Genomic DNA, 24198 nt, shown 5'->3' on the forward strand with positions numbered 1-24198 from the left:
TTTTTTACATAATTAATCTTAAATATAATACATTTAACAATACGCAACACTTAATAATTTTACTTAACATCAAAGGAAAATGTTTAAACATAGTTTTTATCACTCATATATGCTAAACCTAGGGAGAAACAATGCACTAGAAACTAGATATCATTCGGGATTTTCTCGGTTTTATTCACTTTTCTTGCATATCAAATTTTGGGAAATACTATCCTGAAATGTTAGACAATAATAATTCACAACTATAAAAACACAATTTATCTTAAGATTCAATACAGAAGGGTAATTGCATCATTCGTATTTATATACACTGTACACACTGCTTTCTGTTTCCAAATTTATATATTAACTACATTATTTTTTTTTAAACAACACTATCTTATATGGCAAATTTGCATAGACACGTTAAATGATGGCATCTTTGTTTTTGTAATAAAACTCAAAAACTTCGAAAAATTTGGGAAAAATGACATCACTGGGAGGCCATGGTTAAAATACATTGCTAGGGAATAATTGGGCATTAAGCGAGCGAAATAGCCCATACAGCTTATACACGATGAACTGTAAGTGAATAAATAAATTTACGAGATGATAGAAGAGATAAAATCAAAGCATTCCCGTGTCTTCAATTATTTATTTAAAATACTGTATTAAATTTCAAAATTGGTAACATGTTATAAAGACAAAAACTAAATTAATGTACATTAACTTGTGTTTACACTTATTCTTTTTAGAAGTTATATTTATGTTTGTAATACCTCTGACCAATCTAAAATTTCTGATTCTTTGTATCTTGTATACATTGCTAAAGACTCTCTGTAGGAAAGATTCAATTTTATCTTTCATTTCTACTATCTCTATTTTTTTTTTTATTATTATATTTACTTACAGTTCATTCTGTATTTTTAGGGTGCCTTGAAAGATTGTCAGGCGCTTCTTAAGGGAGCATATATATATATATATTTATATATATATATATTTTGTCTTTTGTTAAAGGCTATTTAAAATTTGCCATCGCTCTACGTCTATACAATATCTACACTTTAGCACTGGATAAAGTTGGGATTAAGGAAATATTCGCGATTGATTTAAAAATGTTTTTCGATTCTATATCTATCGGGAATTATTCCGTGTTTTTTTTTTAAATATTTACAATATTTTGGAGAATGGGAAAAGTCAGAACTTTAACGAATAAGTTCTTCGTTTTCTCGTCTCCTATTCAACATCATAAATCATTCAACAAATTTTAGCTTTCTATAATTTCGAGTCTTTACTAGAAATATTCATATACGCGATAGGATTATTGTTTTATCAATTCGAGCGCGATGTGATATTGAAAATAAAAAGAAAAAAATTGGTTAAACGTAGAAACCGCCCTTCTTAACCAAACAATGATCACAGTTTAATATTTTTTTTATACGGACGATTTCTGTCTTTTGTTGATCAGTTGGCCAGATTTCTTGCAGCTGCAGCTCGACTTTGGAATCAAGTTGTTAAATCTGATTATCGGTAATGAAAGCTACAAATATTAAATGCCATTATTATTAAAGAAACGAGAAATGAATTTAAAAATCAGATTATATTTCTTTAATTATAGAAAAACATATCTTTAAGCTTTTATAGTATATGTTAAGATATAAAAGTACTCACATGTTCAGAAGCGCTACCGTTTCTCTCCTATATCTTGCAAAACTTGTGCTCTATCTAATATTCTCGAACCTAAAATTGAAGAGCCTCTAGTCAGTCCAGCTATGGGATCACTGTATTTTCGACTTGCTATAGTAGCATAAGCCGGACGGATCTCGGCAGAATCTTCGTCTATGCTGTAATAAATATTTTCTGTAGACAAATGTCTGTCGTCTTCATTAGCGGGATATGGATGATAAGCGGATAAGAGTTGTTGGATTCTAGATTCTTCCGGAGTTCTCAGTAGTCTCTTCGATTCCTCTTTCTTTGACGGCATAGTCGAAGAGCCTCTTCTGAAAGTAGGCGACCGTGAAGAATCTTCGCTCTGTTGGCTTCGGATAGTGAGATGTATATTGTCTCTAGCTTCTTGAGGAGTTCTTCTAGAGGATCCCATAAGTAGTCTGTTATTTTGTGTAGATGGGGACGACTGGGCCAGGAAATAGGAGTGATCTGGTAACGAAGTGATGCTCGACCTATGTCTTTCGGTTGATCGTTCGTTCGGAAGCGAATTCTGTCTTCCATCAATTGTTCGAAAGCCTTCTGGAAAGATGAAATCCGGATGACGAAAATCCCTTGCTAAATAACGCCCTCTTGGATACACTTCCATGTACTTTCTAGCTCGGGGTTCTCTACGTAAAAATAACGCCATTAAAGCATTACTGCTACGATCTAGTGAGGGATCTTCTTGTATATTGGCAGAAGGGGTTACGTCAACTGGTTGGGAGTTGTTGCTCAATCTTCTGGCTCTGTAAGTACCTCTTCCCGAATCTGTATCGTTGGATAGGTCGTTTATAGTTGACCGTTTGGATTTGTTTTCATTCCCGGCTCCAACTTCTTCGTAAATGGGTTCTAACGTTTCTTTACTTCCCGTTCTATCTCTGGTAGTTAAACCCATCAGGTCTTCTTGCTTTAATGGGACAAGTTGAGTGGCACCGCTATTATTTTTCATGACAGCCAGCAACTGAATGGTGGAAAAATAAAAACACGATACCATAATTTTTCCATAAAACTTTAAATATTTTGAAAATATATATATTAAACGTACAACAAATAACTCTCATTTTTCTGCATTTGAATTAGTCATATCATTAATAAAATTGAAGAGAAACAGAATTAGAGAAATAAGTGACTAAACATTAAAATAAAAATTATCTACATTATTTTTATTATTTTCAATTACGATGCGAGTTTAATTGCGACTGATTTAATCGTACGGTTCCCTAAAGAGTAGATATCTCATGTTTAATGAGTACGTTATAATAAAAATCTCTCTCTCTTCTCTTTGAATGATAATACAGAGAGGACCGAAGAGATAAAAATTATCTCAGTAAGTATACATTACCAAAATAATGATATAATACACACAAAAACATTTTTATTATTACGTTGATGTTAATTGGTCCTTCCTTACTTTTTAAACGTATTTGTTTTATAGTTTGTTATAAAAAGAAGATTTTTTTGTTGTAATTAAAGTATAAAACACTCTCAAATGTAGTATATTACGAAAACAATAACAATAAAATTATTTGAGATTGCACATATCCTTCTGAGTCAATTCATGCAAATTAACTTGGAAACTTGGACAAAAGTTGGATAAGAAAAATTTTAAAAGTATCTGGAAAGACTTTTTCTTCTTATTATTTATCCAAGCAATATAACTTGTCTTGGATTGGTTTAAACATAGAAATACTTGAGAGAGTTCCATAAAGAAAAGCTCCTTCTGAACTCGAAAGCAATCTGTGTACTGTAGTTGCATTACTTTCTCACAGGACCTGATATTGCTTTGTCCTCTAAGCCTATTGGTATTTCTAACGAATTCCCTAAGGAACTGTGAGACACGAACCAAGTATAAGTCACAGAAGACGTGACGTGATCCGATTTCTACAGTTCAACTCATTACATCACAACCCTTTACATCTAAAGAATATCCTCTTGGGTCCTTTTCATCCTGAATTACCGACTAAGTCCCAAATGAATAGACAGCAATTTTACAACATCACCACCACTTTATAAAACGGATAATGATATATTGCACCCGAAACATTTTCGTGTAAATTAAATTAAAATATTAATGCCTAATTTCTTTTTAGCTTTCGACTTTATTTGTTTATTTATATTCAGTTTCTTTCGTTTAAAAAAATAAATAAATAAATTTTATATTACGAGACATTAATCAGGAGTTAATTAAGATAAAATTAAACTGTTGATGCATGAATTTTCTTGTAATTTTAATATTTTATTTTTTAAAAGAAAAAAAAGTAACACACTTTGCAATGTATCCATTATCATGTTGGTCACTTTTCTATTGACCTTTGGGAATGTGCCAACGACCAAGTCGGCCTTGATCCTATTTTAATAGAATTTAATTCACAACAGACCTACATACTTCTTTTATCATCTGATCACGTTCAGCTATCATTAAATTAAGCAATTTATGGTTAAATGGCCACTTTGTAAAAGAACATAACGAAATTAAAAAAGTCATAAAATATTCTTAACAAAAGTTAATAGTAAAAATTAAAATTTTTAACAATATTAAATGACTTGAGGAAAGGGGGAAAGGAATAAAGGTCTTTAATCAAATAATACTTATGATCATTATTTATTTTTCAATTAGAAGACCCATGGGATGGAATGTAGAGAGTTCTTAAACGATTTTGATCGCATCCATTAGCACGACATTCCAATACTCATAATGAAGCAATAATGAGAGCGTTTAGGTGATGTGTTCATCGGTAAAGAGAACGTAGAAAGGGGAGGATAACACCTTGTCTGGATAAGGAAATTCCATCCTCCCGGCACCCGTCGTCTAACAGGAAGTTCGAGGCACCAACCAAAGTGTTTGTCGTGCTTCGAACCTTCTTATCAACACCGGAAATTGGGCAATAGCGGAAGCGAATAGCGGAAGCAACCATAGTTAGCGGAAGTGGCATTCTGACGATTTATGAGCAGTCGTAATGAGAGTGGTTAGTTTGATTTGCTCACCTTTGTAAATCATCTCAGTTCTATCTTCGACATTGAAGCGGAAATCGGCTATTTTGTGGCTTTTTTGTTTGTTTCAGACTAGCTAACTATTACTTTTTCCACGTTATTTAATTCTTATTCCAATTAAATTATCTCAAAGAATGTTTATATATCGTTTTCTTATACATTTCTAATTATTAGAGCTATTATATCTTAGGCAATAACAGCCATAAGTCACACTATTTATATGATTTTTAGTGCCTAGATGTCCTAACTGTAATAATTATAAACTTTTATAAATTTGATTTGTTTTTAATGGAAAAAGAGTAAGAATAAGAGAAAAAAATCACCTATAACGATAGTAAATAGGAAAAAATATTAGCAAAATATTTTATTTTTTGGAACTTTAATGTTAAAAAATTATCCATATTATTAAAATTGCAATTCGGAAATAATTTATATGAAAGAAAGAAAGAAAAAAAAATCTAATTTTAAATTTTTGATATATATATTTTTTTAAGAATTAAAACCTGACATTTTTGGCTTCCTTCTTAAAAAGCAATTAAATTAACAAGAAGCGAATCTCATCCATTGAAAAGTAGGAATTTTCTTTACTACAGTCAAATCGAAGAGAAAGAGAGTAATGAATTATGCAATTTCTAATGGGAATTCATTACGAAAATATAATCACAGCAAAGATGAGAAAAGAGATGAGAGGAGTCGGGTTAGACAGAAAATTAAAAAAAAAAAAATTATATATATATATATAAAAAATTCTGGCGTCAACATTGAAAGGCCAGGTTGAGGAAATGTGGTCGAGAATTATTATTAGCAAAGTAAAGGAAGAGAAGAAGAAGAAGAAGAAGAAGAAAAAAAAAGAAAAACTGAATTAATCTAAAGTTTTGAAAGAGCGCACCAATGGAAACTCAATTACCTTATTTCTAATGAGGAAAGATAGTCGAGGAAAAGATAGCGAATTAATGAATTCTGAGAAACGAACTTAATTAAAATAAAAAAGAAAGCAAAACTGGAAAAATAATGAAGGAAATAAATAAGATGGTGAAGTAGAGAGATAGCAATTGAAAAAAAAAAGAGGGGGACTCTTCTTTGCCAGAAAGAATAAAGGCGATATGAAGGAAATCCATCTTTTGAATGCCTTTGCTGGGTGAGGATTATTAACTCGGAAATTTAATGGAAATTTAAATTTTAATTTATTTTTTTTCTCATCTTTCGAAATTATTATTATAACATTTATCAATATTCGAAGTTAAAAAAAAAACGAAATTAATCATTAAAAAAATATCGAGATATATTTTATTAAATAATAAAAATATGAATATTCTATCTATTCTTACATTGCCACCTATTCGTTTGACTGATTTTATATTCCCACCTGTGCTATTTGGAACGGTGCCACGTTTTCTGATCAGTGTGTCGACAATCTCAAGTATCTAGAAGATAGCAAACAACTCGAGATTTCTTTCCTCCTAAACACAAGCAAAGTATAACAATTTATTCCAACTAAACTAATATAGATAAAATGTATCTTTATCTTAATAATTATTAGTCACAAGAGATGATTTTATTATTTAGATGAGCTGTCTTGAAGTGTCTCTTAAGCCCCTATTCTATTAATATTAAAACGAGAAAGTAATAATGATTTGTCTTATTATTTAGTAAATGAACTATTCTTCTAAGAAATTCTCCAAATTGACAAGACATTTCGATATATATATGTATTCTTTTGAATCATTTATAAACTTATCTGAAATTTAGCCTATATTATTGGTAATTTCTCAAAAGGCCTCGAAGGAAGATCTTTAAAAGGGGGAAAAAAGCAATAATTTGATTATGTTCGAATAAACTCAATGATGGCACCAGAAAAGCCTAATCCGATTTCAAACTCACGAATTATTTATAAGGAAACGAATGAGATTATCTGTCATATCACACATTGAACAGTAACATGGAGGAAAGGGTCTGTGTTGTTTTTACGTTACAACAATAACTTGGTCTGATATGATCTAAAGATGATTTTCTTTTTATTTATATATAAAATTGCCATCAAGATATAATTGTTATGTTTAAAACTCTAATAAAATTAATATAGATGGATTTTGTGATATTATTTATTATACGATACGTTTTTCTTGCTGATAATTTTTCCCTTTGTTCTTTTTTCTTTTTCTATAGATCTTATCATAAGACGTATCTCTAAAACAGAAAAGATAATTTTGATCTAAATCTTGCTTATATTGAGAATTCCTTCAATTTGCTCTACGTTAATTAAAATTCATTATTTTAACTAATATATTCATTGTGTAAATTCAGTTTCAAATTCAGAAGCTCTTAAATAAATTATTAGAACAATCAGAATTAATAATGACTATTATAAAATTTGACTATTTTATTATTCCTTAACCTATTAGTATTTAATTTCTCAAATTTCATAATTAAATTTTAATAAAATTATTTCTCTTTTAAGAATTTTCGTATAGAAACGATGGGGAATTTAAAGTGTATCTTCATCATTATTATGAGAAGATATCAGATGTCAAATTATAAATTCAGCATAATAATGTTTCAACAAATCTAGAATATTATGAAAATCACATGTGTTAAATATAGGAATTACATAATTTCCTTAATTTCTCTAAGGAATTTCGTTAACGCATCGTCCATTACGATTTGCTTAAATTATAGAAATTAATAGAAATGAATTATCCCAATTAATATACAATTATCGAACCTGTTTAGATGTATAAAAATAATACAGTTTTGACACTTATCAATTTAGTTATTATATATTTACGAATTAATAATAATAAGCTAAACAATTCATGAAAAGAACATTATCTTAACTAGATTAATCTCGTTAATAGAGTTAATAATGCTTCTTAAACATGCTTGTTTATACATAAACTTTCACGATAAATATATTAAAATAAAACTTCTTAATACATGAAAATTAAATAGGAAAGTTTTATTTAATTTAGTTGTTTTATTTTCTACATTATTAAATCATTAAGTTTTCTTAAGTATTATCTTAATTGGTTTACTCTTTTCATAAATAAAAATGAATAAATCGATTATATGAATCTAATATGGAATCGTCTTTTCGTGGAAGTAAGGATAATCAGAATAATAATTTGTCAGAGAGGATTCTTTCTAATTAAAGAGAATATTTTTCCCTTTAAGTCTACAGAAAAGAGAAGAGGAAGAGGAGGAAAAAAATCTCTGGAGGGTGTAAGAAGCTGAGTAGGAAAAAGAATAAAAAAGGAAAACTGTAGGTCCGAAGAGAAAAGTAGCAGCGCTAATTGTGGCTAATTCCGGAATCATCCAACTGTGAAAAGAAGACGAAAGGAAATTAGTCGCGCGGAAACAGCAGCGTATACTCGTCCCCCTTTACTTAATTGCGTCATCAAAAGCATCTAGAAGAGTCTGAAGATGAAAGAGGAGGAGGAGGAGAAACAAAGTAACAGCAACACATCTCCCCCACTCCTAGTTTATCTCATTGTTCTTCACTTTTAAATAAATTCAATTTTTCTGATTTAAAATAATTTAAAATCATCTCTCTCTCTTAGTAATAATGTCTACCTGATTAAAGAGCAAATCCTTTAAACATAAACATTGTTTATCCCAGAGAATTAAAGTTTTCCAACGAAATAATAAAGCTTAGCGCTGATTTAAGTAATACTTTTATGAATTAGCAAATGGAGATAATGTAAAAATAATCAAATAGAAGATAGATTCTATTTATTTAAAATAAATGGAATTTCCATTCCAAAAATGGCAACAGAACATTAATAAAGAAAAAGTTTTCTGAAGTTTATATTCGTTCGAGTTTATACTAAGACATAAAAGATAATGATGGCCATGATAATTATACTGTAAAATTCAAGAAAAATGTATCTTACATCCGCTTAAATTATGTCTAGAAAAATTTTTTACACCATTCTGGTGCCAAGTATTAACTGTTTTCGGTTGAAGCATTAGCTAGATGATATACACGGTTTTTATTCGAGCAAACTCAGAATCCAATAATCTTTCTAAGCCATCAATAGTTGGTGGAGTTAATTAAGACATTGGTGGCGCGTACCTTTCTACATAAACCTAATGGAAGCTATTTTGGAGAGACCGATGTGTCATTACCGAGATCGCTTGTTAGAGACTCTATATATTTTTGGGTGAAAAACGCATCGCGTGTCCTACCAAATGACGTCATTTCCGAACGAAACGAATCTCGAAGCAATGACCGCTAAAGAACATCTCCAACGTTCTTTGCTCGCTCATTTCTTAGAAGCATCTACCAAGTAATTTCCATTCTCGTCTAGATAAATGGATCGACTTTGATTACGCGTTTATTTCGAAGATATATTTGATTCCAAGTTGTCCCTTGAGTGAATTCACTTCGAGCTTTAATGTCCTTCACTCTCATTCCTTCTATCAATGTTGATAAAACTTTATCAAAAGCAAAGAAAAATTTATTTTATTTATTTCAAAATTTTTTATGATGTAATTTAAATATTTTTTTCTAATAAAATTATTATAACTTGATGCAAAAAATTCTAAAATATTTATACGTTGAAAAGAGTATATATATATGCATGTTTATATATAAAGCATAATGTTTTCGAGTTTCTCACGATATTCATTCAAGAAAAGTGAACTAGCTTATACTTCGCTTTCAGAAGATATACGCTGGCTGACAATGAACGTGGCTGCTTTAAGTCACGTATTAATCTGCAGAAAGGTCATGAACTGTCCTAAGATAGGAGATCTTTTTGGAAAGTAGATGCAGCCATGAATGTTTGACGTGTTTGCTATCAATGATTCATTATATCACTGTAATACACAACGTGACACCCTACGTAGTCGTCAAAGAAATATTTCACGAATCCTAGTCTATGCAGTCGGATTCGATCCCATAATTGGACCGAAAGTCGTAAAGTAGACCACTTTCAATCTGGATTCCACTATAAAATCTCTGAGAGTTTAAGAACCCTACACAAAATTTCTTTTGTTGTTTATTTTAGCCTATCATTTTCTCCAATTCGAATCATCCTCTACGTGTTCCTGCAACTGGACGAATAAATGCCGAGTAAAGATAGAATGTGCAGCTTTACATTCTTTTTATTGCACTACCTTTTCTTAACATCTTTCCATCATACTCTTCGATTTTCTTTATACCTTCGACTTTTATAATTTACAATACTTCGACTATTTTCTTAAAATTATATATCAGGGAAAAGCTAAGTTTAAATTTGCTCTACTACTCTATGTAACATACGACGTATATCTGTTCCTCATGGAGGTTGAAATTTCATTAATGGTAAAAAATACTCTTATGTTTATATTTAGATTATATATATACAATACACGGAGTAACGGACTGTGCATATTTACCTCAAACGGAGTAACGGACTGTGCAGGTTGATCTGTCGTGGTTGGGGGTAGACGAGTAGGATGATGATTGATGATGACATCATCATAGGTTATCCCATTTGGGTTAGGGAGCTCACATCGTCCTTGAGGTTCTTCTTTACAAGGTAGAAAATTTTGCACTTTTTTCTTATGTCTGTCAAATAGAAAAACCAACAATTTATTATTACAGATTTAATAGAATTTCATACAAAAAAATTCAGTTAATTAAAAAAATTGATTATTCCTAATAACAAAGTAGCATTATTTTAATATTAAAAATGTTTTTTTTTAAATTTTTATTTTGCATATGAAAGTAAAGAAAACAACAAGCAAGCTATATTATTCTTCTTTTAAGTAGGTCTGGAATTTTTAATGCAAAAAAAGTACAGGAAAAAAAACTAATAACTTAAACGCATAAAAATTTAAAGAATTAAAAGAAATTAAAAAAACATCATTTGTTTCGTAGAAATGTGACCAAGCACCTATATTACTATGGAAGTAAAGTAGACATTACAAACCTATTTACGGATGACAAATGGTTTCTTCGATGGGATTTGTACAGAAACTCATTTATAAAAAAAAAGTCACGAAAATAAATTTATAAAACTCAATCCATTTATAAATAATTCCCTTTTCCACTTAATGATTATTTTCTCGACAAGTTTTTATTTTTCTCTTTAAAATTTTTTTTTTTATATATAGTCATTAGGAATTTCAAGAAAAATTTTATGGATACGGTTCTCTTTCTAATAATGATTATCCTACCTTTAGAACGTGATTATTATTCTCTTAATATATATAAAACAAGACAAAAATAACAATTTTTTTTATTGTTAAAATTGTTATATTTCTCAAATATTAAATAATAAAATGATTGACTTTTTATATTATTCTCCCTATCATCAAGTAGTAAGATCTATCTTTCTACATCATTCCCTTATCAAGATTTTTATCTTGTCTTTGATAACTTAATTATTATTATTTTAATTTTTTTTTAAATATAACAAAGTAAGATTATATGAAAATTAAGAGAATTATCCACTTCACAATTGTTTAACAACATTTTAGAATTAAATTTACAAGGAATAAATACTTGAAAAATTAATTAATCATTTAATCACATTTACTGAAAAATAAACGAAAATAATTTTATGTAAAAATTTTTTTTATTTTTAATCATTTTAAATAAATTATTTATCATTAAACATTTTAATTAATTAAATAAAATTTATGTTTATTATTACATTAACAATTTGATCATCTTTAAAATAGTTCAATGTTTGAAGAATTAATCATTAATATGTTTTTTTTTTCTAATTATCATCTTAAGAAGGTGAATTTTTTAAAGAAATGTAATTAAACGCTCTTTTAGTTTAGTTTATTATTATTATTTTTTTCTTTTTCTTCTTTTTTCCGACTTACAAACACGTATTTTCTAAATAAATATTTCACTTAAAGATTCAAATTGTTGTTTGAACTTTAATTACCCAAGGGAATTCTCGAGATTCTTAATGAAAATTTCATTTTTGGAAAACTGAATTCTATCTACAAAATTATCCTTAAATATTTTTTAGTCGCACTAATGACCTTATATTTAATCTTTCTTTGTTAGATTGCACAATAAAATAATATAATTTATTTATATTTTCTTACATTTTTCCCTCCTCCATTCTCTCGCTTGATAAAGCTAAAACAACCTAATTCTCTACAAATTTTAATTGAAATTTCTTAAATTTTAGTATATTTTTAAGTACCAGTAAACATTGCTAAAATGTAATAGATTAATATTTCTTTACTATAATAACATTTTTAAAAAATTAAAGAAAAAAAAAAACAGTATTAAATAGTCAACATACTAAATTTTCTAGAGAATAATTTATTGTTTAAAATGGTAAATAGTCTAAATTATACAATTTAATGAGTAATTCTATGTCCTGGAGGACGAATAACTGTGATTACAAAGGATATCACGATATTATCTAATGCGAAAGAGTAATCCGATTATTAAAAGTATACTAATTTTGCATATTAATATCTAACAGAGCAAGGAAAATTGTTATTGAATTTATATATTAATAGATTAGAAACATGAAACAAAAGAGAAAAATAAAATAAAATAAAATTTTGATTTAATAATTATCAAAAAAATCCTATTTATGAAAGAAAATAATTTTAATACATGTTACAATTTATTTATTTTATTAAATTTAGTAATTTATATTTTTATGAGGAATCATAAACATTAAACATTTACCAAGTTCTCTTAAAATTTATCACATTTCCCTTCCTTTCCATCTTTACCTATAAAATATGAGTATATATATTTATATATATAAAGTACAGATACCATTTTATGGCTCGAAAACAGTTTGCTTCATCCGAAAGAGAAGAATTTCACTTTCTAACTTGATTAAATTCATAAAAAAAAAGTATTTTGAGATATTTCTTATTTCGAAAGTTTTTTCTCTTTAAAATGTTGTAAATTTTCCAATAAAACCATTTTATCTTGAATATTTTTCCTGCTGAGAAAATTGCTCTTGTTCGTTAATATCTTTCTTTTCTATTCTATGGTCGTGTATATAAAATTACTGAACGTACTACATTCAACGTGACTAGAAAAAACTATGTTTCAATTGCTGACAGCCGAGTCAATGAAAAGCCTAGTCACACCATAATTCTTTCTATTGCCGTTCTACAGTCATTCATCACCTCTCCCTGGACGACTTCTTTGTCATATAAATTAGTGAAATACGCTTTGCATCTGCTTGACCAAGCTTATGATTTATAAGCTATCACCTCAACTTGTCTAAATTCTATCGTAAATTTTTGTTATAATGCGCCAAGTAAACTGTATGAAAAATTGAAATCTTTACTTATTTACTTGAATCTTTTTAATTCTTATCTTCTCTAAAAGTATCTAAACTTATCTTAAATTTTTATATTTAATAATTATCGAGAGTATTAGATAATAACTTTAACTAAAATCTCATCTTATTTGGAGAATAAATAAAATATATTTCGAACAGTAAATTTAATCCGCATTTTAAGAACTTTAATGGAAAATTTATGTATGAAAATTATATTATGAAAGCGGAAGCATTTCAAAGATTAAAACGAGATCACTCGTTAAGAAATATAATAAACGAGGAAGGAAGTAAAAGATAAAATCAAGAGCTAAACATCCTTATTTATATGTATAGTCCGGTATTTAACAACTAAGATATCGCTTTAAAACTATTTGTGGTTTACTCTAATCTGATTGGTCGATGTTTACTCCATCAACCAATCACTCTAACGAATTGCGTATAAATATTTATTTTGAATTTATAGCTTAAACTTGATTATTTATAGATCATAAAAGCTAAAAGATTTATGTCAAAACACGTTTATTCTTCCAATAATATCTGAATTTAATTACAAATCTTGATGCTATATTTAATATTAAAAAAAATTTACTTTAATAAAAACATAGAAAGAGTAAATAATGATTAAGATATAAGAATAATATAATAAGCTTATAATAATAAAAATGCACTTGTAATTTTGTAGAACGTTTACAAGATCTGTTCTTACTCAAACATTATCATCCCCGGACATGTGAATTCGTGACCAGCGTGACGCCTACCTAGTGACGTGCGCCACGAATTTTTCCATTTGTTGCAGTTAGTGATGTGACAAGTTATTCTATCGCCCTCCAAAAAACCACACATGGCGCCAACCAGTCCCTATAACTGATCGATGACATAACGCATCGAGCATGACTATGTAATTCCGCAGCTTTGCAAAAATTTTAACTTAAAAATAATGTTTTATATTTTCTTATTTTCTAAAATTTTCATTAAACTAAAATATAATAATAATAATTATTATTAAAATATAAAAAGGATATTTAGATCAGAAAACAATACAAAAAGGGAGAATAATTTTATAATTATAGACACTATGCTGCCATCTGTAAGGGAAGTAAGATATTAAATTTAATACACACTTTATAAACATATATTTTTGATACATTTTAATTAAATTATTAGCAATTTAAAAAAATTTTAAAAATTGGTTTAAATTTTCCCAAGTTAAAATTTTATATATATAGGTCCCTAACGTAATTTAAACTCATTCTCATTACGATTTTAAGGATAATAATAAAATAAAAGACAAATGAAATAATTAAAATTTTCTCTAGAAAGAATTGAAGAATGCCACTTTGTTGCTTAATATTCGAGTTAACACTATCAAAATCATTTAGTGCGCTTACCCTCCTATGTTCTCCAGAGAATAAGCTCATCCGTTCGGGCAGATCGCCATAGCAACGGTTGACACTCGTAAACAGACTCTAATTACCTAATTATAAAGTAAAAGTAGCCAGAACTAAATATACGAAAAGGCATAATTAAAGTATGGAGGCCCTAAACCCTATTTCCATATGCTTTGATACAATACACGAAGGAAAAACAAGAGAGAGAGAGAGAGAGGTTTATTGATCCTCGTCCAAAGTATCTTTTAGAATAATGATTTAGACGCTTATATCGAAAAAGTTTAAGTAACATATAGGCTTTAAAATGGCAACATCCCTGCGAAAGTGATGAAAACTAGTCACTATCACAACTAAACACAGCCCTGATGGAGCACATCATTGAAAAAAAAAATAAATAAAGCTATATATTGAAGTTTAGAACTAAATACTTATAAAAAAATATAAAAGAAAAAAGTTACTTTTCTGAAAATTGCATTAAAAATATTACGTAAGTTATATTTATCTAGAAATAATTTAAATCATAAGGCAACTTTGTCAAGTTAATTAAATCTGCTTACAAATAAAAAATGTAGCTAGAAAATTTGAATTATTATTATTATGTAACGTATAAACCAATCAGTATAAAAATAAATTTAAGCAACTATAATATAAGCTCTCCTTTTTATGAAGTAATTTTCAATAAAATAATAGATTTTTTTTTACTTAAAATATCTCGAAAAATGACTTTAATAATAACAAGCACTTTCATAAATCAAATTGTAGACACTATAAATAAACATTATGATTTAATAATTCAAAGTAATCTTAATGTGAATTATCGTTCAGATCGTTCTGTATAAAGAGGATTATCATTTCAAATATACAACACACTCTTCTTTGGACTTTGTTGTAACATTTATAATTATGAACATGAATATCATTCCTTATTTCATTCTTCGTACGTTTCCGTTCGCTTCAGTGGGTTTAAATATAACAAAGTAAGAAAGTATTCTGTAAAATTGAACTTTCTAGTTATTAGTAAGTTCACAATTCTCTAGCTAGTTCAAATTCCATTCACCACACGGCGCTACCGGCAGGTTTGCTTGATATAATGCTGAAGGTTGTTTCCCATCGGGTGAAGTTCGTTAGATGTTGCTATGTTGGAATAAATAGTTTGGACTAAACCCGGCTTTAAGTAGAAGTTGTGGCAAGTCTGAAGCTTTATTTCCGTTCTGTACTGACTCGTTTCTAACGCTCCCCTGTGTGAGATACGTGACTAGAATTGCCACTTTATTTCTATTGTAGTTTCTATTCCCTAGCGGATAGAGAAGTTTTTGGCAGTAGAAGAATGTATACAGTATATATATATATATACTCGTTGTCAATACATGATATTTTACACTTATATATAAAATAAATTTAATTTTAAATAGTGAAAATCTGTTTAAATCTTCTATATTTATGTAGAAAACTATATGAATTTGTGACGCATTGCTCTAAGGTCTCGGGTTCACTTAACCTTAAATTATATTCCTGCAGTACTGGAGCATGATATACAATGTTGTGACGTCATGTTTACAATGTGCAGGTATAATAAGTGTTGCTCGTTGACCTTCGCACCTTTCATCAGATTGTCACGCCTCAGTAGAAGTTCTTAACGACTTAATGAGGGATAAAACCGAGTCTTTTAAATCCTTACAACAAAAATCTACTTTATAGTAAATTTATCTAGCATAAAATATTAAAAAAATTTACTTTAATAAAAACATAGAAAGAGTAAATAATGATTAAGATATAAGAATAATATAATAAGCTTATAATAATAAAAATGCACTTGTAATTTTGTAGAACGTTTACAAGATCTGTTCTTACTCAAACATTATCATCCCCGGACATGTGAATTCGTGACCAGCGTGACGCCTACCTAGTGACGTGCGCCACGAATTTTTCCATTTGTTGCAGTTAGTGATGTGACAAGTTATTCTATCGCCCTCCAAAAAACCACACATGGCGCCAACCAGTCCCTATAACTGATCGATGACATAACGCATCGAGCATGACTATGTAATTCCGCAGCTTTGCAAAAATTTTAACTTAAAAATAATGTTTTATATTTTCTTATTTTCTAAAATTTTCATTAAACTAAAATATAATAATAATAATTATTATTAAAATATAAAAAGGATATTTAGATCAGAAAACAATACAAAAAGGGAGAATAATTTTATAATTATAGACACTATGCTGCCATCTGTAAGGGAAGTAAGATATTAAATTTAATACACACTTTATAAACATATATTTTTGATACATTTTAATTAAATTATTAGCAATTTAAAAAAATTTTAAAAATTGGTTTAAATTTTCCCAAGTTAAAATTTTATATATATAGGTCCCTAACGTAATTTAAACTCATTCTCATTACGATTTTAAGGATAATAATAAAATAAAAGACAAATGAAATAATTAAAATTTTCTCTAGAAAGAATTGAAGAATGCCACTTTGTTGCTTAATATTCGAGTTAACACTATCAAAATCATTTAGTGCGCTTACCCTCCTATGTTCTCCAGAGAATAAGCTCATCCGTTCGGGCAGATCGCCATAGCAACGGTTGACACTCGTAAACAGACTCTAATTACCTAATTATAAAGTAAAAGTAGCCAGAACTAAATATACGAAAAGGCATAATTAAAGTATGGAGGCCCTAAACCCTATTTCCATATGCTTTGATACAATACACGAAGGAAAAACAAGAGAGAGAGAGAGAGAGGTTTATTGATCCTCGTCCAAAGTATCTTTTAGAATAATGATTTAGACGCTTATATCGAAAAAGTTTAAGTAACATATAGGCTTTAAAATGGCAACATCCCTGCGAAAGTGATGAAAACTAGTCACTATCACAACTAAACACAGCCCTGATGGAGCACATCATTGAAAAAATAAAAAAATAAANTTTCCAGAATATAAATGGTAAACAATGAATAAATATTTAATAAATATTTATAAATGTTATCTTTTTAATGTTCATAAACAACAATTTGAAGTCAAATAATAATAAATTATATTAAATTGTAATTTTTACAAGAATAAAAATTCTTTTGTATTAATTTACATAATCATAAAATTCAATTAGAAATTACATCTAATCATACAAAATAATGTACAGGTCGAACCTCCAACATTAGCAAATGGCCACCTTTTAATAAAGATTTTTTTAATGTAATGTCAGTGGCCTTTCTTCGAAGCTTTAATCGTATTTGGAATAAGAAAAAGTACTTTTCGACGCTAAAATTTAATAATTATTAAATTATTTAGTCGCATTTTCTACTTTAACATTAATACTTTTTAAATAGAAACATTGAATTTTTTAATTTTATAACTAAAATCATCATCAAAATTAACATTTGATGTACAAATAAATTTAAATAAACATCTAAACTTTGACTAAATATTAAAATATTAATTTAGAAAGATTATCTTTTCTATAAATATATTTAGCCTACAGAAATAATTTCAAACTGCTAATTATATTAAAACTTTATTATTAGGCTGCTAGATCTCTTTTATATAAAATTATGTTCTCTAATTATGTTAAATTTTATAGATTTCTTTAATTTTTACTTTATTAAATTTTAAATATCTTTAATATACTTAACAAATTCTGTACAGCATTAATCTCATTTATCATATATTAATTTATAGAATTTAATCTATTCAGAGTATAAACTTCTATTAGATAATTAATGTCATAAGCAATTCTACTAGCTATACAGAACTTTAATTAACATTAATATTTACTAAATATTAGAAACTGCATATATATATTATATCTTCAGATAGTACGTTTCCTAGCTTAACAGTCATAAATAACAGCCATAAACACACTTAAGAGAGATGTAAGCAATTAATTTTCTTCATGTAAATTTTAGCATTTTTGAGAAAAATATAATTATAACAAATTATTTATGAGGCTTGTTTGTGCTTATAATTAATTTAATACATTAATATATAGAGAGAGAACAATAACAATATTAATACAGAGAAAAATCACAGAAAGGAAAGAGGAAAAGAATGGAAAAAAAAAAAAGAAAATTCCTTAGAGAATCACCATAAATCTTGAAAATTAATGACAATCACACAAAGCATGAGTAATCAATAAAGTTCATTGTTAAAAGTTGGGTTATCCTAATTGTAATTTGATTATTTACCTAAATAAGCTGTAAAATTTATGTATGGTTTATTCAAATAAAGCAATCTTGCTAAATTATTGTAGTATTATTCTGAAAGTCACAGTAGTAGTGATAATTAATTTTAATTATAGAAAGTTTGTGAAAAGACCATACTAATGATATTACATTAGATTAGTTAGGATTAGTTAGACTTCTATTCACGAAAAGTGTTGATATTGCCGAAACTTTTCAAAAGTAAAATAAATAAAAATCTTTCGAGTGCAATTTTAATTCATTTTACAATAACTTAATTATATAATCTTTACATTTAATTAAAATAAATGATATTTTAAAACTGTTCAACATTTTCTACTAAAAATTAATATTAAATTAATATTTAGGTAAATTAAAATAGCTCATTTTCACTTGATTTTATAAGTTATAGTCTTATATTTTTATATCGTTTAAAAGATGAACAATAAAAAAAAAAAACATAACAATTCATACAATATACATGTGGGATAATTCAGATTTTTATAAATAAAAAAATATATATATACACACTTAATTCAATGCAAAAAATAGGTTTTAAATAAATAAATAAAGCATTCATGATAACATAAAAATAAATAAAGAATTAATAAGTAGTTATTTTATGTGATTTATGAAAGATCCGGATAAAAACTAAATTCAATTTCTTTCAAAATCGAATGAAAGTTTTGGAAATCTGATAACTTACGAAAGAAAAAAATTTGTAGAATTTTTTTTTTCCTTTTTCGTTAACTTATAAATAAAAGTAACAATGGTGGAACATGGTAGAAAATGGTTTTTTCGGTATTGATTGGTACGTCGTTTCAATTTTATCTAAAATGGGTGATTACCAACGAAACAAAAGTATACTATACAAGGAATAAAATTAAAGTTTAAAATTTGTGAATATATCTTTTTTTTTTTTTTCTTCTGTTTTCTAGTAAAATATCGCAGAGAAAATTCATTTATTTTTTACGATTTTTTTCTTCTTCTTCTTCTTTAATAAGACTATGCTGCATTCATGAATGTTATAACATTAAATTCAATTGATCCGTAGAGATTTTTCGAAACTTGCGATAATCAAAAAGAAAAAAAAACAAATTTTTTAGATATTTTTAAGCCTGTATATTTGAAATATTAAAAAGTATTTTTAATAATAATTAATGAATTAATTTCCAAACTTAAAAGTGAATAGAAGAGAATTAATAATTATACTGTAATTATTTTTATAATATTTAATAGTTTAAAGCGAGTTTTGTAGTGATTTATATTATTAGCAATCATTTTATGCTATATCTTTCATAATAAACAGATGATATATTAATATTTTTATCAGTTGTTTTTATAATAAACTTTCAAGAATATTGAAAATAATTTAAGTTTTTTTTTTTAGTCATTTTATTCAGTTGATGGCCATAAAGTTTCAGATTTATTATGATATTTTTGGCAATAAAAGCTTGCCAAAAATAGATATTTGAAAGAATTGAAATAAAAATTCATATTATTAGCATTCTTTTCCTTTCTTTAACTCTTCACATTTTTCTTATAGTTAAGATTAGAAAATAATCTATAAATTTAAGCAAAAAACAGATTTTATATTAGCCTAAAATTTTTACAAAACATTTCTAACGTTAAATAATATCTACTCGAGGAAATTTCGATTGTCGTTAAAGTCATATTTAAAAACTTAACTACGAGCCAAGTAGACTTATTACCGGAAAATTCCAATAGTGTGCTCGAAAATTCTCTGTTATCAATGCACTTTAATATGTTAGAAAGTATTGTATCCTTTTATACGAACGTGTACATCTGCATAATAGGTTTGCTCCTATTTATTATCCTTTTATTCGATATTTTTACTCGGGACGAATGTTCTCGTTAGTGATGGACTAGCCGAACTGTAAGACATGGTGTACACTGATGTTACAATCTGTTTGGGTAGTCAACTTCAAAACTACCCAATAATTACCTCGAAAGCACAACTTACAAGCGAGCCATTAAATACGATCGATACTTGTATTGTCAACTCTACAACCAGAAGTTTATTCCATGCTTTTTCTAATCATATTCGCTTTTACATTATTTTAATGCCCTCACTAAATTATCACAAGACAGTTCTTCGCTTGTACGCAACGATTCCTTATTCCTAAAATGGCTCCATCATTAAAAAAAAAAAAAAAATATTTGAAACAAACGCGAATGTTTATCAATTGATTCTGTCTCTTACAGAAAAGAATAATTTTTCTTAATAATTTTAATTAGTTATAAATTATATTTCTTGTCAATTTTTTAAAAAAATTTATAGCGCAATGTAAAAGCTTTAAATAAGAACTTAGAAAAATTTATTTTCATATTTATTGATTTATCGTTTTGCATGATGTATTGCCCATTTATCCAAGAAGCCTTCAATCTTGTCATTTTTACAAAAAAAAAAGAAAAAACTTATACCCTTTTAAAGGGTATAAATAATGTTATATTTATTCGTTAAAAGTGTAATGCTCGATTTTGCACTTTTGTAGGTTTCCTAAATTTGATTCAAATAAGAAGACACAACTTTGTACTTTGCAACTTGGCTATAACTAAATCGATATAAATTGCCGACAATATATCAGAAAGAAGAAAAAAAAATAAATAAAAATAAAAAAATAAAAAAAATAAGAAACAAAACTCAATTCGCCAAAAACACCGAACTAGCACGTTTTTCAATGCATTTCATTATAAAATGACGTTTGAATGATATTTTTCTATAAGAGAAGAAAATAGCAGCTCATAATCTTATCTAGAACACGGCACGATCGCAGAGAATCACCTCTAACACTTCTTCTGCCTTTAAAACATCATTTGTTTTAATTTAATTTTACAGCTTTGTATCTACACCAATGGTCGAAAACGATCGCGTATTTATTTTCATAATTCCTAACAAGAAACTCAAAAATTTTCACTTAGAAAATTGCTATTCTTCCACAGAAAAAAAAGAAAAGAAAAAGAACGTTTTACAACAAACAATCCTTCCCCATTTTCGATATTATATCGTGAAAACGACAAGAGAACTTTAGCTATAAAGTGAATACTTCATATAAAAGTTTATTAAGGACATTTTAACTGATAATAAAATTAACAAAAATGAGTTAATTAAAGTTTCCTATTTAACGATTAAACTTTAATGGAGAGTTTGTTTTAGTTAATTGCTTACAAATCCATGAAAGAATTAGGTTATTTTTTTTTTACTACAGTAATTATTTTCTGCAGAAAGAGAAGAAAATAAAAATTAAAAAAAAAGTCACGTTTGAAAATTACACAAAAGAAAAATAAAATATGTAGAAAATTTTGCTAGAATATTCCTGAAAAATTTTTAAATTGAAGTTGGAAGTCCAAGAAGAATCTAATAATAAATTCGGGATTCTTAGAGACAAGAATTGCAATTGTACATGCCGAAAATGTAGAAAAATATTAAAAATTTACCAAACCGTATAAGATTAAGAAAATGTAAATTTTGTTTATGATAATTAACTTGAAAAAAAATAAAATAAATAATAATAAAGTTAAACGAGTTAATATTATACAACTCGATTAAGAAGAATGTAAATAAATTATAATTTTCTAACATATTTAAAAATTACTGAATGAGTTTAATGAAGCAATAGATATATAATTGAATCGATTATGCTTTAAGGAATGCGTAATTTTATTATACAAGAATTATTCATGCTCATATTGCTAATATATCCTAAATTGGGCATGTTTGTACTTTCTGCTTAATGATCAGAGAAATCGGAATGACCATCTCATGATCATTTAGTAGCATCACGCAACATTACTTGCATTACCGTCCGCTTTTACCACTGTTTGTTTATTATCGTACGCTTAATTAGTAAAAATTACGAAGTATTCCTTTAATGTCTAACTATAACATCGCCCTGAAACATTCTATACGATAGCTCATAGTGATAATAAAGCATAATATCCATTTATACAACAACTTATTCATTTTTATTTATGTGCAATGTATAAGAAAAAAAAATAAATAAAAATAAAAAAATAAAAAAAATAAGAAACAAAACTCAATTCGCCAAAAACACCGAACTAGCACGTTTTTCAATGCATTTCATTATAAAATGACGTTTGAATGATATTTTTCTATAAGAGAAGAAAATAGCAGCTCATAATCTTATCTAGAACACGGCACGATCGCAGAGAATCACCTCTAACACTTCTTCTGCCTTTAAAGCATCATTTGTTTTAATTTAATTTTACAGCTTTGTATCTACACCAATGGTCGAAAACGATCGCGTATTTATTTTCATAATTCCTAACAAGAAACTCAAAAATTTTCACTTAGAAAATTGCTATTCTTCCACAGAAAAAAAAGAAAAGAAAAAGAACGTTTTACAACAAACAATCCTTCCCCATTTTCGATATTATATCGTGAAAACGACAAGAGAACTTTAGCTATAAAGTGAATACTTCATATAAAAGTTTATTAAGGACATTTTAACTGATAATAAAATTAACAAAAATGAGTTAATTAAAGTTTCCTATTTAACGATTAAACTTTAATGGAGAGTTTGTTTTAGTTAATTGCTTACAAATCCATGAAAGAATTAGGTTATTTTTTTTTTTACTACAGTAATTATTTTCTGCAGAAAGAGAAGAAAATAAAAATTAAAAAAAAAGTCACGTTTGAAAATTACACAAAAGAAAAATAAAATATGTAGAAAATTTTGCTAGAATATTCCTGAAAAATTTTTAAATTGAAGTTGGAAGTCCAAGAAGAATCTAATAATAAATTCGGGATTCTTAGAGACAAGAATTGCAATTGTACATGCCGAAAATGTAGAAAAATATTAAAAATTTACCAAACCGTATAAGATTAAGAAAATGTAAATTTTGTTTATGATAATTAACTTGAAAAAAAATAAAATAAATAATAATAAAGTTAAACGAGTTAATATTATACAACTCGATTAAGAAGAATGTAAATAAATTATAATTTTCTAACATATTTAAAAATTACTGAATGAGTTTAATGAAGCAATAGATATATAATTGAATCGATTATGCTTTAAGGAATGCGTAATTTTATTATACAAGAATTATTCATGCTCATATTGCTAATATATCCTAAATTGGGCATGTTTGTACTTTCTGCTTAATGATCAGAGAAATCGGAATGACCATCTCATGATCATTTAGTAGCATCACGCAACATTACTTGCATTACCGTCCGCTTTTACCACTGTTTGTTTATTATCGTACGCTTAATTAGTAAAAATTACGAAGTATTCCTTTAATGTCTAACTATAACATCGCCCTGAAACATTCTATACGATAGCTCATAGTGATAATAAAGCATAATATCCATTTATACAACAACTTATTCATTTTTATTTATGTATTCATTTTCTATAAAGAAAAAGTTCTCTAAAGTAAATTAGATTTTATTTATATATATAAAGAAGAAAAAACATTAATTTAAACGATATAAACTTCAATAATAATAAATAAAAATGGCGTGATGAAGTTAAATAATCTCTAAGAAAGTTTGTTACTCGTTTATGTATTTAAGCATTAAAATTCACGAATGTTAAGAGAAAATAAATAAATTTAACTAAGTGAAAGTTCAAAAAATACGTCACACACTTAGTAATATTGCTGACGTGTAAAGTTAGACTTCTTTCAATAGAACATTA

General features: G+C 27.2%; 1 protein-coding gene across 1 annotated transcript in view; it reads right to left on the reverse strand.

Annotated features, from left to right (window-relative positions):
* Positions 1–860: 860 nt before the first annotated feature.
* The window catches only part of LOC111637258, a 34655-nt gene continuing 11317 nt past the window's right edge, over positions 861–24198 (reverse strand). Inside the window, exons 3-5 of the mRNA XM_023382709.1 lie at positions 10057–10228; positions 1651–2647; positions 861–1519 (exon numbers count right to left, since the gene is read on the reverse strand). Of these exons, the coding sequence (XP_023238477.1) occupies positions 1664–2647; positions 10057–10228 (1156 nt within the window). The 3' untranslated portion in view covers positions 861–1519; positions 1651–1663. The remainder of the gene's footprint in view (positions 1520–1650; positions 2648–10056; positions 10229–24198) is intronic.

Source organism: Centruroides sculpturatus, unplaced genomic scaffold (assembly GCF_000671375.1).
Source record: "Centruroides sculpturatus isolate CEXI.00-Female unplaced genomic scaffold, Cexi_2.0 scaffold1157, whole genome shotgun sequence".
Lineage (NCBI taxonomy): Eukaryota > Metazoa > Arthropoda > Arachnida > Scorpiones > Buthidae > Centruroides > Centruroides sculpturatus.